General features: G+C 31.3%; 1 protein-coding gene across 1 annotated transcript in view; it reads right to left on the bottom strand.

Annotated features, from left to right (window-relative positions):
• Positions 1 to 561: 561 nt before the first annotated feature.
• The window catches only part of LOC108768091 (putative fatty acyl-CoA reductase CG5065), a 33,652-nt gene continuing 17,622 nt past the window's right edge, over positions 562 to 16,591 (bottom strand). Inside the window, exons 2-9 of the mRNA XM_018518369.1 lie at positions 8,142 to 8,454; positions 7,493 to 7,741; positions 6,664 to 6,809; positions 6,469 to 6,578; positions 4,647 to 4,842; positions 3,988 to 4,239; positions 1,943 to 2,200; positions 562 to 1,557 (exon numbers count right to left, since the gene is read on the bottom strand). Coding sequence (XP_018373871.1) covers positions 1,449 to 1,557; positions 1,943 to 2,200; positions 3,988 to 4,239; positions 4,647 to 4,842; positions 6,469 to 6,578; positions 6,664 to 6,809; positions 7,493 to 7,741; positions 8,142 to 8,435 — 1,614 coding nt within the window. The 5' untranslated portion in view covers positions 8,436 to 8,454 and the 3' untranslated portion in view covers positions 562 to 1,448. The remainder of the gene's footprint in view (positions 1,558 to 1,942; positions 2,201 to 3,987; positions 4,240 to 4,646; positions 4,843 to 6,468; positions 6,579 to 6,663; positions 6,810 to 7,492; positions 7,742 to 8,141; positions 8,455 to 16,591) is intronic.

Below are 16,591 nucleotides of genomic sequence, written 5' to 3'. Positions count from 1 at the left end.
AGGAAGAAAATTGATATCCGAGATATGCGCGCGCTCCACATTCAGATTCAAACTAACGGTCTTAATATGCAAATAGATACAGATTATTTACATCACACATATCTTTTAATTTGAAATAATATACAAAAATGATTATGTTTATTCTTGGAAGCTTAGTATGTTTGCGGAATATTTATGTTTTTTAGTTTTTCGTTCTTTGTCACTGAATATGTTGTTTTTTATTTTAACATTTAGTCTCTTTATTATATACTCACACATATTATGTTAGACTAAATTTCGCTGAAGATAACTCTAAACCGAGTCAAAACGTATGAGATTCCATTCGTAATCTATACGAATGGAATCTCCGAATCTCATTTATAAGAACAACAAACATTAAAATTGTTTGTAAGAATATCACGCTCCAATTACTGCGTTTACTCTCGTTTGCCTTGAATTTATTGATTATTAAAGTTGTATTTTAAAATTAATATAACGTTTTAATGATTCAAAACATTAAAACTTATTTTTTTAGAAAACTTTGATTTTCGAGTTATGTCGTTATTGTAACAAATAAGCGATATAATATTCTATACCGTTGCGTCTTATAATATCGAAAATTAAATATAATGCGTCTTGCGAAACAAGCACCGAGCGCCGACCAAGTTAACCTTTTCGATACGGCTTTATTTTTCGTCACTAGGTATGTCTCCGCTGTACGGACAGTCGAATCTCGAGTACACTGTCACTATGTATGGGACAACTATGACACGAACGTCACTTCATCGAGGAAGGAATATAATTAACAATTAAATTTTACTGTGTAATGTAAAGTATTGGTGAAAAGAAATAATACTTTAACATGTTTTATAGGGTGCGGTCCATTTGGCACTACAAATGCTTCGAAGCATTTGTAGCATCAAATGCACCTTAGCCATAGTAATAACACTTAAAAAATTGTTAAGCTGAGTCGTCATTAGTGCACGGCGAGCGTTCAACGCTAGACGACTATAATCGTCATTAGTACATAGCGGGTGTTCAACGTTAGACAACTATAGTCATCGTTAGTATCGAAAGGGTTAAACTCTTCTCTCAGATAACATCTACCAAGCCTACTTTGAACGTAAGGTAACGTCTTATTTTTACAAACAGTTTTATCTGTGTGAAGATCATTGGAGACGAGAATACGATTAAATTGTTGCTGTTCTACGCTCTCCCTATCACATGTCGCTCATTACATTTTCGCACATTACATTTTCGTTTCGCAATACTTAGCCTGTTTTGTATATAGGCTTGCGACATGCCTCTCTGCTAATTCTTCCATACCTTTCTGACGAAAGTTTCACGGTTCTCTGAGAATCCAGTCACGCCTCTTCTTTAAAAACACAAGATATCACCCTCCACCATTCGGTCCTGCATCTCCAAGACGTATGTCTTGGATTTTCGCGGTCTCATTCCTACTATTTCTGTCACACTTTTGGATAAAAAAAATCAAAGAGCGTGGATATAGCCGTCCAGAAGAGCCTCATGGCGATGTAAGCCAGTATGAGTTTCAGTACTTGATGACTCCAGTATAATCTATAATAAGAGTTGTTTCTTATCTGTTTGTTGTTTTTGTAACTAAATAATGAAATTAGATATACAGTTCTAATGTAAATTTAATTCACAGTTTTAAAATTTAACATTTTCATTCAATATTAAGTACATTTTAGAAAAAGAATAAAGAACAAAGAATAAAAACATATCAGAGTACAGCTTGGAAAATATGCTGATTTGCCTCTATTTTGTTTAATAAACTAAAAGAAATTTTAAATATAAGATATGAGACAAAGTAGCAAAAAAAAAGATAGAAGACAAGAAGTTAAATGAAAATTTTCAGTTTGTTATGAAAATGTTAGAATGAAAAGGATTAGAAAAGTGGATTATAAAGGATATTTTCCAAAGATTATTGAAAACTTCATACCTTTGCCATTTGACGCGTGCCTGCGGCAAGGTATCTAGGGGATCTTTAATGAGATACACCCTTATTCCGCGAATATAAGTTTCGAAGTAAACATTCCAATCGACATCTCGTATATCGCAATAGAATTTTTCACGATCTTTGAATGTGAGCTTCCCCATCAGCGCGTGTAATCGATCATTGGTAAATTTCCATTCTTGCGTGGAGAAATAGTTCAGCACATCCATAAATTTGTGTATCTTCTTATAAACCTTAAGTAACCTTTAATACATAATCTGTGTTAAACAGTGATCTGCATAAACAGCGCCGGGATAAAGGTATGACGAGCGAGGCACTTGCCTCATGTACAAACTTTGAAGGAGCGCAAAAATGGCAATATAATTTCTTATATATTTTAATTCATTATCAATGATGGTTTTAGTTTACGGTCTACTTGATGCTGCGAATATAGAATCAGCTTCTATTTTAGATGTTTTAAAACTAATTCATGATTATTCTTTAACCAAATTATTCAAACTTAGAAGTAACAGGAAAAATATTTTTAATATTCTATACTATATAATATTCTATATACTATTCCGGGAAAATAGCTCCATATGAAAGAAGTTTTAATAATTAAAAATATATGAAGAGAAAAAGAAATGGCTCAAATGATTAAAAATCAGATAAAACAATAAGGAGCTACGAGCTACATAACAATTTCATATAATCTATAAACAAACGTTTCGACCTGACACAAAGTAATTTTCATGTTAACGGTAAAATTAAATTTGGTAAATATGAAAACGCATTCACATTAAAAATTTACTTAATTCCTTCATCTAAAATTTGTTTGCTTATAAGAATGCCGCAGCATTCTATACATAGCTGTGTTCTTATTGGAGATTACTGGATTATCAATACGCAAGTCTTGCATGCGTGATGCGTAGGTCATGGTTATTCTGCCATTAAGTCATGAGATTAATAACAGACAACGTCTATCGTTGGTGATCACTAATGCTGATGTCTCAGGCAGGAGTGCGCATAATCCCCGCATATTGCAATTATTATTTTTTTTTATGCACAAGACTTTAAACTTGAACTGTTTTGTAATAAGTAATGCAAAGTGCTTAGTATTAGGTACTTTCCTAATAAAAGTATAATGACGTTACTAAGCACTGCACGTTAGTTATTATTACAAAACCATTCCAGCTCTGCGCATAAATGTAAAATCATGAAAACAAAAAAGTCAAAGACAACTCGCTCTTTTATGATCATCTTCAATCGCTAAAAATTGTTCCAAATTGTTTAATTGTACATTATTTCATTTAAAAGCTATTCTTAAAAAAATATTTTATAGGATTTTTTATATCAATAAATGAAAGGAGGATACCCACGACATAGAGGGGGTTTCTGTCTTAGAGATGTAACCTCTGAAACCTATAAATTCATTTAGAGTATGATGAAATCTATCGCCTACCAAATTCCACTATTTTATCGGCAAGAAAAGTTGAAAAAATCATGTTTGAAGTTTTTCACCGAAATAACGACGCGGTGGCGAGAGAGGCAGAGAGCGAGCGAGGCAGTGAGAATGGAGAGGGAAAGCCGCTGGCAGCATGATGGAAAGATTACATGAGATCTGTTTTTTATTGCTGCACTCTGAACCGGTATACTTATATAACGTATATAAATAAGCTTATTTATATAAGTTTATTAAGCGTATATTTGTTTCACTTCAACTTATTACACTGTATCAGTTCAGAAAGTGCAGCAATAAAAAACAGACCTATTGTGTGTGCAGTTCGGCCAAACCACGCCTACTTTTACTCCGTGTGAAACGCGAAACATTGGACGGTATTCATAGTTCGTTCTTATTTTAAAACCGTCTTAAATAATGTCTTTTGAGCATCCTCTTTTGTTCTTTAACATTAATGCTATTTTAATTTATGGCTTTTTTCTTATTTTGGATACGTAAAATGAAAAATCATTATCGTGTGTCTCTCTCTCTCTCTCTCTCTCTCTCTCTCTCTCTCTCTCTCTAACTTTTATATAATTCTTTCTATCCTTACCTCGGTTGTCTTCCTATGCAGACAGTTGCGGTATCAACTAGTAAAGCTGGAAGTAGGTGCCAAAAATATACGAAAAAAAGATGGATTATCCTGTGCTTATTATTTCTGAAACTGTAGTACCAAACCGCCCTGGTTGAAGGAATTTCGAGACCATATTTTGATGACATGTTTTTTAGATCATCAAAAGTTATGGGGTTGTCCGTAGACACATAATTATAAATTGGGACGTCACTACGCGATTTATTGTTTATTCTGAAAAATGATAAAACATTATATATTCACATATTTATACACGGAGAATTTTTTCTTAGAATTTACCTTGAAAACATAACAATCGTGGGACAACATTGTATTTCGAGCCATTTTAATGTAAATCTCTTTCATTTATTAATAAAACTACAATAAAGTATAAAATAATTAGTTTAATTAATTGTACTGAAGTGCGTGGTAAAAATCTTTAAAATATTGTATTGTACCACAACTACCATATCTTCAGCAAGCCACTCTCTCAGTGTTCATCAATATGAAAAACTTCAACTTGATACATAAATTTATTATTTAAAGCCTTTGGACGATATATATATATATATATGTATATTGTCATTCTGACGTCAAACTGCACGTGATGCAGGAAAAGATTAAAAAATGATAATGCACACCTTTGATCGTTCGCTACATCCCATGCACATGCAATTAAAGCATTGACTGCTAAATCGGCAGGTACCACGTTTGCGTGTACCGAGCCATCACAATGGATCGATCGCAACAATCCAGTTCCAGCACCGGCAGCAACTCCTGTTGGACCGTATAAATTGTCGATCCAACCTCGTGTCGGTTCCTGATATGTTGAGATCACTGAAAATAAAATAACAAATTTATGCAATTTTTAGTTAAATTTATTGTTGCCGATATAATCTTTTATTATTATTATATAAATTATTAATACTATTATGTAATTATCTCTACACAGAAAAAAGACTATTCTTAAATCAACCACAATATATTCATATATAAGCAAAAATATTATAATCTTACTTTAAAGATATTAATCTTGATTTGATTAAATTTATTTTGATGCATTACTTTGCACTTAATTCAAGATTTGCTCAATTAAAAATTTTATATCAATACGAATTCAATCAAATCAAGATTGATATCTTTGAAGCAAGATTATAATATTTTTGCTTATATATGAATATATTATGGTTGATTTAAGCATAGTCTTTTTTTCTGTGTATTATTATAATAATGTAGTATCTTCAAATCGGTTTTTTTTTTTTTTTCTAAAAAAGATTTCTTACAAATTTCGTACCAAGAGCTTTTATTATATTTTGATTTATATATTACATACTAAAATATAATATTAATATATAATGATTTAATTCTATTTTATCTAATTTTGAATATTATTATGAATAAAAATAATAAATAAAGGTTATGCGTTTCGCGGGTTTCCTCCGTGTCCAGATCCATTCTTGAGATGCCAACGTTTCGCGAACCTTGCAGTCCACTTCATCAGGGCGAGAGGCAGCCTGATACCTGATACAGTATCACGGAGGAAACCCGCGAAACGCATAACCTTTATATAGAAAGCACCCGTGGAAGCCTCAAAAATGTTAAAATAATAAATAATTATGATATATGAATTTGATTGATAAAAATAAATCTAATTAAATAAAAGAAATCCTATATTCGATCAAAACGGATGTTAGTGTTTAAAATTTAAATATACTTCTGTGTGAATTTGTATGCGTACTTAATTCTGCAAACTGCGCACCGAAATATTTTTCGATTGAAATGTAATTACAGATTATAAATCGAGAATCATAAGTCTACAAATAATTTATCGCGAAAAATATTGCTTCAGCCAGGATTCGAATGGCATCCTTACTAGTCTCGGTAATTGAATCCTAGTAGCTAAGGCAATATTTTTTGTATAATAACTTATTCTCAGATTTATGATTCTCATTAGCATTTAGATTATTGATATTCTTATAAAGATGCTTATTAGCATTATAAATTAAGTTTATCAGTTTAATAAGTAGTATACTATATATTTTAATTCTGTTCATAATTGCGTTTCAAGATTGCAAAAAAAGATTCCAGCGCGCAGTTTGCAGAATCAGATATGTATATAAATTTATACATAATTAAGAAAACTTAAATATTAAGATCCGCTTTGATCGAACAGAGGATTTCTCTTATTTAACTACAAATAATAAGTTAAAAAAAGGGCTACGAGCCAGAAATTTTACGTATAAAATTGATAAATAAGTAAAAAAATGTCTTAATAAATTAATTGTTGTTAGACGACAGGTTATTAAAGTTTATAATCAATTTATTAAGACATTTTTTTACTTATCTATTTTATACGTAAAATTTCTGGCTCGTAGCCCTTTTTCTTTTAACTTGTTTTTTAAATTATTGAGCCATTGTACTATTATATAATTTTAAAAATAATAAATTATGTATATTATATACCAATAGCAGGACGAAAAATGCCGACCGGCAGATCATCAGCTTGCTTCCTGATCACGTTTTCGGCAACTGCTTTCGTAAAAGTATAGGTATTAGGCCATTTTCCTAATAATCTGTAAAGATTAGAATATAATGTTTTTTTTTCTCTTTCTCTCTCCGTGTGCACTAAAAGAATTCAATTGAAAATATTTCACTTACTGCAAAGTGATGTCTTCAGCCAATTTATCTTCAACGCATTCAATCAACGCAATTAGTTTATCGGAATCCATTGGCGGGTCATAAAACTTTTCCTCGATTACACTTTGTGGACAATTTGCATATGCAGTTGATACGTGTATAAAAGACTGGAAAATATGTATATGTACGTGTATATGTACTCGCATATATATCATATTGTAGTCTTTTTCAAACTGCGCGTCGAATTATTTTTCCGGACTAAATAAACGCAATTAAAACTACTCTAGTAATCGCGAATTAAATTTATTAACAGTTCTAACATATTAACATCTTTATAATATATGATGCTTAATTGATGGTAGCAAATTATTAAATTGCTTGTCAATTTTAATTCGCGATTGCTAGAATAGTTTTAATTGCGTTTATTTAGTCCGGAGAAATAATTCGGCGCGCAGTTTGTGTGTGTGAAAAAGACTACAATATGGTATATATGCAAGTACATATATAGTATATATTAGTAATTCAAGATTGAATTATTTAAACAACGAAGATCCAGCTTCGACCGTAATAGGCATTTTAAATTTCTAGTAACTGATTGTATAAAAAAAATCTAAGATATTATTTAAAAAGTTATAAACTTTATACAGAAATTATACATTCTGAAAAATTTCGAATTGTATAGAAATTCCGAAAAATTACATGAGAATTATAAGAAAAGTTTTCATCAGAGCGTTATTTGAATTAAAATTAAATGAAAATATTGTTTTAAAGTAAGCGCTGGTCAATTGGACGAATAATAAAATATTTCATTATAGTTTTTCTTTTTTTGAACATCTGGGCCTTATGATACCTTCAAGTTCGTGATCTCCTTGCAGAGATTTACAACGTCTCTTGTACTTCTGACGTTAATAGGCACTGCTAATTTCAATTTCTCGTCGAATCTAACCGTAGCTGCGACATGGAAAACAATCGAAACTTCCCGGATAAGAGTGGCCCGATCTTGCGCAGATATTCCGAGATTCGGTTGACTGCAGTCTCCCGCTATAGCAACAATTTGATATCGGAACTTGGGCTGTTCGTCTCTAAGTTTTGAAAATACCTGCGTAAATTAAAGTAATAGTCAACTCATCAATTAAATTTAGAAAGTCATTATTTCATTAATATATCGATTCAATAAGATAATAAAAAAGTGGATTATTGAAAGAAATAATTTTCTAGTTTCGAAGATAAATAAAACTCTAATGTCAAAGTATTTGGTGTCCATCGATGACGCACATATTATATACGTAGAAATTTGTTACGGGATGTAGACAATAAAAATGTTTGATTTATTTTCTCAAATTGTGATATTTTGACATTATGGATTTGAATGATAAAAATTATCTGTTTATCAAGGCAAAATTTATATATATAGACGATTCAAAATATAACTATTAAAAAATTTATCAAATACGATAAGGACAGAGTTCACTTGTTTCTAAAGTAATTTAAAGACTCACCGTGTCATCAAAAATCTCTTCGGTACGTTGGTGTACGTCCTTGCCTTTCTTCGGACGTACCAGTAAGTAAATCGATGTCACTCCAGGACACGTTCTGAGAAGCTTTTCGATGAGCAGCTTACCCATGAAACCGGTGCCGCCGGTGATGAAAACACTTTGGCCATAGTAAAATTCCTGGATCGGCGATAGCTTCTCATTGACCGGTGAATTCTCTGTCGGCGAGTCTGGTATGCAATCCGACTCAACGATGGTTACCTCCTGGCCGTCAATTCGATCCAAGAGCACTTCCACCATCTCTTCTACGGGTTTGCACCTGTAAGGAAGAGGCCACGTTTGTTTCTATCGATTCAATTCACGCTATATCCAATTCGTATTCGCGATTTGGCGCGTTACGAATCAACGCGCCGAATTTAAAGACGACTCTTCCTTTTTCGTGAGTTGTCTTGATTGATTAGCCGATTTGCGTTTGCGTCGATCGCGTCGCCTCGCTCATTATCACCTGTACGTGGACAAGGCGAATTCGCGATCGTCAACATCGTTCACGTTGACAGATGGATACGTGCACCATGGTGAAAATTATCAGTGAGAGATTGTGTTATTTCTGTTTATGAATAGCTTTATCACAACTGTTATACTGTTTATGGAGAATTTTACTGATGGTTGTATTGTTTGAAAGCACGTTGTAAAAACCTGGCAAATATCTGCTGATTAAATATTTTACAAACTCTAGAAAATTATAATGGAAATGTTTGAGACTATGTCGTTAAATGCTACTGAAACATTTCGTAAGAAATGCCTCAAAACGTTGATTGAAAATTTGATTTCGGCGTACACATCAAAACACACACACAGTCTCACATTTTCTAAACATTGTGTTCATAAGTAGGAATCGTAATTGATAAATGGACGCCTCATAAAGTTGAAGGAAAAATTTTGTTTTTTCAAAAAATTTCAAGTTATCAAGAAATCAATTTTAATTTATTTTGATAAAATTTTGTACATTTCTAGGACATCAAATAACTCGAGTAGAATTTTCAAAATTTTTTAAAAACATGAATTTTTTTTCTGTACGAATATAATTTTTTGTATACTCATTATAAATTAATTGATTGTCGATTTAATAATAATGTTGACTTAGCATCTTAAAAACCTGTAATATGCGAAAAATATCACTTTAGCCGAAACTTCGAATTCCGTGCGTACGTTTTCCGAATTTGACTACTGAGGCACGTGGTGATATTATTATTTGCAATAACAAGTATACATATCTGATAAAAATTTTTTTAGCTCTATAAAGCTAGCAGGACCAAATCAGCAGAATCAAATCGGATCTATCGGAATTTTTAGTACTCATTTTGTACTAAATTGTACCATTAATGATAATTTTGTACCGTGTGCCATTTCGAAAAAAATCGTGGCGCTGCTGACTTAATATCAAGGTAGCAGAACCAATTCAAAATAAAAGAAAAGAAGAAAAATAATATCAGAAATCAATACGATTGAATTTGTACTATTTTGTACTGCCAAAAACAATTTTATATTATGTATCATTTCCAAACAAAAAAAAAACAGTGACGCTGATAGTTTAATATTTAAGCTGGCAGGATGATAAAAAAAACAACACAAAGGCAAAAATTAACACAACTGAATTTGTATATATCATTGAAAGTAAGTTAATACTTTATATGGTTTCTCCTTAAATAACTTTATTAATATATATAATACTTACAATCTGTGAGGCATTCCACGTCAAACCGGGCATCTTTGAAACATTGTTATTTTATTTTTTTTTTAAATTTTTTGCTAATATGTTAATTACTACAGATAAAAATATGAGACGTCTTTTGCGAAAAAAAATGTAACATCTTTTTTTGTGTATTGACGCAAATTAGTAAGTTGCAGAAATTCATAAAAAACGTCGTCTATGCTAAGATTCAAATGATTATATCGTTGAAATCATTAGTCGTACAAAAAAAATGCATAATTTTCCGAGATTAAAAGTCCGATTCTAAAAATCTTACATTGTTCTACGGATGGTTTAATAAATTTATGCAACTTTTTTTTTACCAACATCAATAATTTAACAAAAAAAATCTCACACTTTTTTTTCACAATCTGATACGGACATATAAGATTCGCTTTGACCAGAAATGACTTTTTTCTCTGATATTTGTGTTTAAACACTTCACGAGCTATAAATAGTTTGAACGGTAGAATGTTTTAAAATTTATTATAAACTTTAAAAAATGTATTACTTGAACACTAAATTATTAGAAAAAGTACGGGGCATCTCTTTCTTAACAATAGTTTTATAATTGCATATTTAACTTCGGAATAGGACACACGTTCGTATATGAATGTTTATTTAAAATGATTAATACCTCTCAGAACACTGACTGTTTACGTAGCATTGATGAGCTTCAAATAAAGCAAAACTGGAAACTTGATATTACTTCGCAATTAAAAACTCTCTAAAATCAAGTTTTATGATAATCAAATAATTTGTTTAAATTCCGTATCGAATCTATTATTTTGAATTTTTTTTATTTTATCAATATCTTTATTGACTTTTCTTCTTGAGACAATCTGTACAGAGTGAATGTAAAAAATATTCGTACAGGGGAGAATTTATAAAAAAAAAAGCGTTAATTAGCAATTTTATATAATGGGTATATTCTGTCCTAATATAAACTAAAGAGGTTTGCGAAATGGTATTTTTCTCAAATGCAAGAGATCTGATGGGTTCCATTCCCAAGCGATGTAATAATTTTCGCAATAAATTGTTTACAGATTTTAATATGTTTATTAGTAATATAAAAGAAACAGGGGTGGTAATGTGGGTCTTACACAAAAAGATATAAAAAAATTGGTTACATAGAGTTTAATTGTAGATATAATTGTCATTACTTCATTTAATTAAAATTAAAACACACGAAACGGTTCTGAAATGAAATAAAATCATCCCTAATGTAATCTTTATGATCAAAATTATAATTATTAGATATTTTATTATATATAATTATTTGATATTTTTTTGTTCTGGATAAAAAAAATATGAATTTTTTTTTAAAGAATTATATATAACTATATAGTGACCTTACCCTATATAATATATAGATGACCAGTAGAGCTATATTCGATTTATCCATTATTATTTTGATATGACAGTCTCGAAAAAGAGAGGCAGCAATCAACACGCTTAGAGGATCACATTATTAGCAAAATGCCTTGCTGTTGTTTAACTTTGTATAATTCAAAATATATGCAGCCAAATAAAGTATTAAATAACAAACAGCACACTCAATTATACACATATTCATGTGGTAATATGCTCAAGTTCACGAAAAATGAGAGAGTATGTATAATTAAATGCTAAAATATATCTTAAAAACGTTTCGAACTGCTTGAAAATAAAAATGCGTTATGGTAAATGCTGGCTATTGCGCATTTTAACGTCATGATGTAATAGCGAGCGAACAAATAATTCCGTAAGTAATCACTAGAATTAGTCACTTAAGCGGAGATATTAAAAGGAACCATTATTACTGGAACCACTGGTCATAATATTATCTTCTTTTCTATATTTTAATTACTACATATCTTTTTATAGGTAAAATAATTTTGAGAAGTGTATAATCTGTTTTATTTTTTGTAAATTAATATGCATGTTCTAAAAGATTTTGTCTAATAAGGTTTTTTTAAAAGGTTTCTTTTGTGTATATAAGTACTTTTTGCGCTCACCATATGTACATATGCAAAAAATATTGTGTTATCCGTTCAATTTATAGAGGCAATTAGACATTATATATTATTCAAAAATTTTAAATATATACTGTTAGAAATATAACTACGAGCTTCCTTTATATATAAATAGAGCTCGTAATTATGAACGAAATTAAAAGTAATGAACAATTTAACTGAAAATTAAGTTACAGTAGTTACTTAAATGTAATGAACATGTACATTAAATTTTATAAATTTCCATAAAAAATACATTAAATTTCGTGTACATGTACACAAATATACTTTTTAGTTATAAGTACATTAAATTTAATGTAATGTTATGAAATTAAGTTTAAATTGTGTAACTTAAAAATATATTAAATTTCATGAAATTTTTAACAGTGTATACATAGAATAATTTCTCATTCATAAAAAAATTATACGTATTCTGAATGCGTTCAGATTTCTTTTTAACCTGATGAGCCATCTGTTTCGAAATCAATGCCTGTCATTCTGTCAATGTCGAAGACGATGTGTAAACCAACAAAATTATATTCGTGTCGCAACAAATACAACTGATTCGTTCAGGATATTGAATGCAGAATGTCAATTTAATTCATTTAGGAGGATTCGATGTGTTCGAAATTGATGTTTTCGTTATCTTTTGATGATGTTAAAAATAATCTATGCGAATTAACCAGCATATTCATGTCGTGATGTTGCAAAAACAACTGATTCATTGAGGATTTTAATTGTAAAATGCCAATTTAATTTATTTAGAAGATTTTTTTATTCGGACCGACAAGAATTAAACACTAAGTATAAGCGTATTCAGGCCTATGGCGGTTAAAGCTAGATCTTTTTTGCCTAAATAATTCCCAGTGCATCATCTATATCCTATATATGTACATATTGTATTGTACCACAATCACCATATTTTCAGGGTAAATTTTAAAAGAAAATTCTCTCCGTGTATGGCGGTTAAAGCTAGATCTTTTTGCCTAAATAATTCCCAGTGAATCATCTATATCCTATATATGTACATGCATATATGTATATCATATTTTTGTAGTTATTCAAACTGCACGTTAAAATTTTTTGCTGCCTACAAAAAAGCGTTATTGTTCTTACATATACTGATTATTGCGGAGAATATTATTAAGGTCTCGGTGGTCTAATATGGCTTAGGACGCTCGTACGGAATACAAGAGATCCGGGTTCAAGTCCCGGCCGAGGTAATATTTCTCGCAATAAATTTATTTAAGGTTTCCAGCACATTGTCAATTTAATTTAACTCGTGATATTATTGCAGTAGTTTAATTGCGTTAGATAAAGTCCGGAAAAATTTCGGCGCGCAATTTGAATAACTACAAAAATATGATATATATGCATGTACATATATAGGATATAGATGATTCACTGGGAATTATTTAGGCAAAAAAGATCTAGCTTTGACCGTCATAGGCCTGAATACGCTTATACTTAGTGTTTTCTTTAGAAGAATTTAATGGCTCGAAATTAATGTTTTCCTCATCTTTTGTTATTAAAGATAATCTGTGCGAGGCAATAAAGCTTATTCATGTCGCAATCGATTCGTTTAGGATATTAGTTATACAGGATGCTAATTTAATTTATTTTTAGGAATATTCGATGCACTCAAGATCAATGTTTTCGTCATCTCTTTTAATGATATTAAAGATGATCTGTGCAAACCAACAAAAATATATCTATTTATGCCACAAGGACGTGCGTTCAAAATATTTGATAGTTTAATTTATTTAGCAGACTCCAATGCGCTTTGTTGGAAATCTTATTGTCTCCTTCTGTGTAATTCTTATGCAACAACTTATAGATACTTTATTCTCCAAACGCATATTTTTATTAGTGTGGAAAAGCAAACGTTACACAGTCGTTTTTGCAGTGAGAAAACAGCAATATACCGCCGCGTATACACTTTCCTATATGTATTACTGGAGGGCAACCCGTTAGAAGGATACGTCGTCTTCCAAATATTTCGCCAAGTAAAGAAAAAGCAAATATCCTCTCGGCGAAGGACGCTGTTCCTCGAAGCCAATGCAGATACGTAACATTTGAACAAGACTCACAGCTCACGTTCTCGTCAACGCGGTGCGGCGATATACACACATTTACGTAGTATGTACATTCCATCGTCCATCACCGGAAAGCGATGTTTGCCGAGGCAATTTTTCAAGAGCTCCTTCCGATGCGTACCGGAGTGCGCATGCAAAGTCGGTTAAGCCATGTTTACCGGTAATGCATGCGTGGTTGCATCGCTACGTCATCCGTGATTAGCGTAAACGAGCAGACGGAATGTTTTGTTAAGCACGAAACATTAACACAAGACAGAACTACGTGAAACGCGAGGAAATCGTTTTTATTGCGTTTCAATCGAACAAAAGATTTTGCATGAAACCCATCTGACGTGGCGTGCCATGATACTAAGAACCGGGAGATGGCTCCTTTTGCCTACAGCATTGTTTGCCTACATCACTTTTGCCGACAGTTCGTTTGTGCACAAAAATTATTGCCTACAGCTCGAGATTGACTTACATCGCAGGCCTGTCCAATTTAAACTCCAGAGCCAAAACGCAGTCATCGACTCAAAATATTCAATGTAAGATTTTAAAAACTATAAAGTGTTGATAAGCGTCACTCAGATGTGTATCAACACTTTACAGTCCCTGAAATCTTACACACACTGAATTTTTTTGCGTCGATACACGGAGAGAATTTTTTCTTAGAATTTACCCTGAAAATATGACAGTCGTGGGACAACATTGTATTTCGAAGAATTTTAATATAAATCTCTCTCATTCATTAATAAAACTACAGTAAAGTATAAAATAAGTTTGATCAATTTTACTGAAGTGGACGGTAAAAATCTTTAAAATATTGTATTGTACCACAATCACCATATTTTCAGGGTAAATTTTAAAAGAAAATTCTCTCCGTGTAGCTTTGCGTTTTGGCTCCGGAGCTCAAATTGGACACAAAGAGAGAGAGAGGCCTGGCTTACATTTTTGCGCACAAGTAAAAATTTCAGAAACAAAGTCACATTTGCCTACACTGTGTATTGTGGCCGATATATCGTCACTTACAACTTACAGCTTACGGCTTACGGTCTCTTAAAGTAAGGTTGTGGACTTAGCTTAATGCATGCGTAGATAATCGAGCTGTAGGCAATAATATAATACATGTAGATAAATGTGACTTTGTTTCTCTGAAATTTTGATTTGTGCGTAAAAGTGCTTGTAAGCAATCGAGCCGTAGGCAATAATTTTTGTGCGCAAACGTACTGTTGGCAAAAGTGACGTAGGCAAACGATGTTATAAGCAATCGATTTGTAAACAAACCGGGTTCTTCCTAGGACTGGTATTTATATATGCGGTAAAAAAAATTTGTTCAAAATAACTAAAACTTCACCGATTCAACAAATCTACAGTCACAATATACGGATAGCCAGTTTTCTATGTTAGTAAAGTTGTACAGCTGAATAAAATTAGCGATTTTTTATAGCTATTATTTGTCAATGCAGAATGCAACGAAAGATAGCTTTCTACAACAATCAATCCAATATATAAATCAAAATTTTTTATAAAACGTATTAGCTAAGATGGCGCATACTTTAGCTATACTTTAATAAATAAAACTTATGTTACAGTAACAATTTTCATTGTAACAAATAATTAAATCAGTATATTGATAATTACTAGAGCCCGGATTATTCCCTGACCGATATACCGAGTCGACCGTAGCGCGTTCTTCACGATTCTTCCCACTCGTCAAAAGTCGTAGCGAGCGACGAAGCGATCGAACGGCGTTATGGCGGTGGGGGATGAGATATAACAAGAACGGGGCAGCTAGTTACGATCTCAGAACATTAATCTGGGTTTTAATAATTACTTACAAAAATAATTTCTTTGTTATACCATGAAATCTTTTTAGTTATAGATAATATAGATGTTGAACTCACGCAGCAAGCTATAGCGCTTTGCTGAAAATCGCTCAATCTATTTTTTTTCCATATAGTCGATTCTTATTTTGAGCTTATCTTAAATCATGTCTCACGATGCTAATTAACTTATTTGTAATTAACTTATGATACCTTAAGATAGTACTTAAGTCTGTCTTAAATATAAAAACCGATTATGAAAATCGATCTAGATGTCGATCTAGATATCATATTCGTTATAGATCTGTAAGTACTGGGTCAGAACAAATAGCGCTACGAACTTCATAATTTAAGTAGAGCTGTAATTTTATTAAAAATGAACGAAATTTAAAAACTTAAAAAGCTTTTAAGACAACATTCAGACAATTATTCAGTTCTTTTTATGAAATATTATAAAGAATTTTTAAAAATATATCTTAAAGTTATCGTATGCGTTGATTTTAGACATTCTGCTAAATAAGTTACTTCAATGACAAATGGAATTATTTCATCTTAAAATTTGCATAGTCATAAATCAATGCATATTTATAAGTAATAATTTCAAGTAATTGGTATTTTTTAAGATAATTATATAGGTATTGACGTACACGATCATTTGTCTTAATGTTAGTGATCGCGTGAAGTTAGCGATCACTAACACTATGGATACGTGACTCACGGACAAGTTATCGTTTAATCGTGATCTATTATTGGTTTTATACTCTTATATTTCAAAAATTATTGCTTGGAACAAGAAATGGCAACCACTTTTATA

This window comes from Trachymyrmex cornetzi, unplaced genomic scaffold, assembly GCF_001594075.2.
Source record: "Trachymyrmex cornetzi isolate Tcor2-1 unplaced genomic scaffold, Tcor1.1 scaffold748, whole genome shotgun sequence".
Lineage (NCBI taxonomy): Eukaryota > Metazoa > Arthropoda > Insecta > Hymenoptera > Formicidae > Trachymyrmex > Trachymyrmex cornetzi.
Note: the sequence above shows the minus strand (reverse complement) of the source record. Positions and strands in the feature narration are given on the sequence as shown.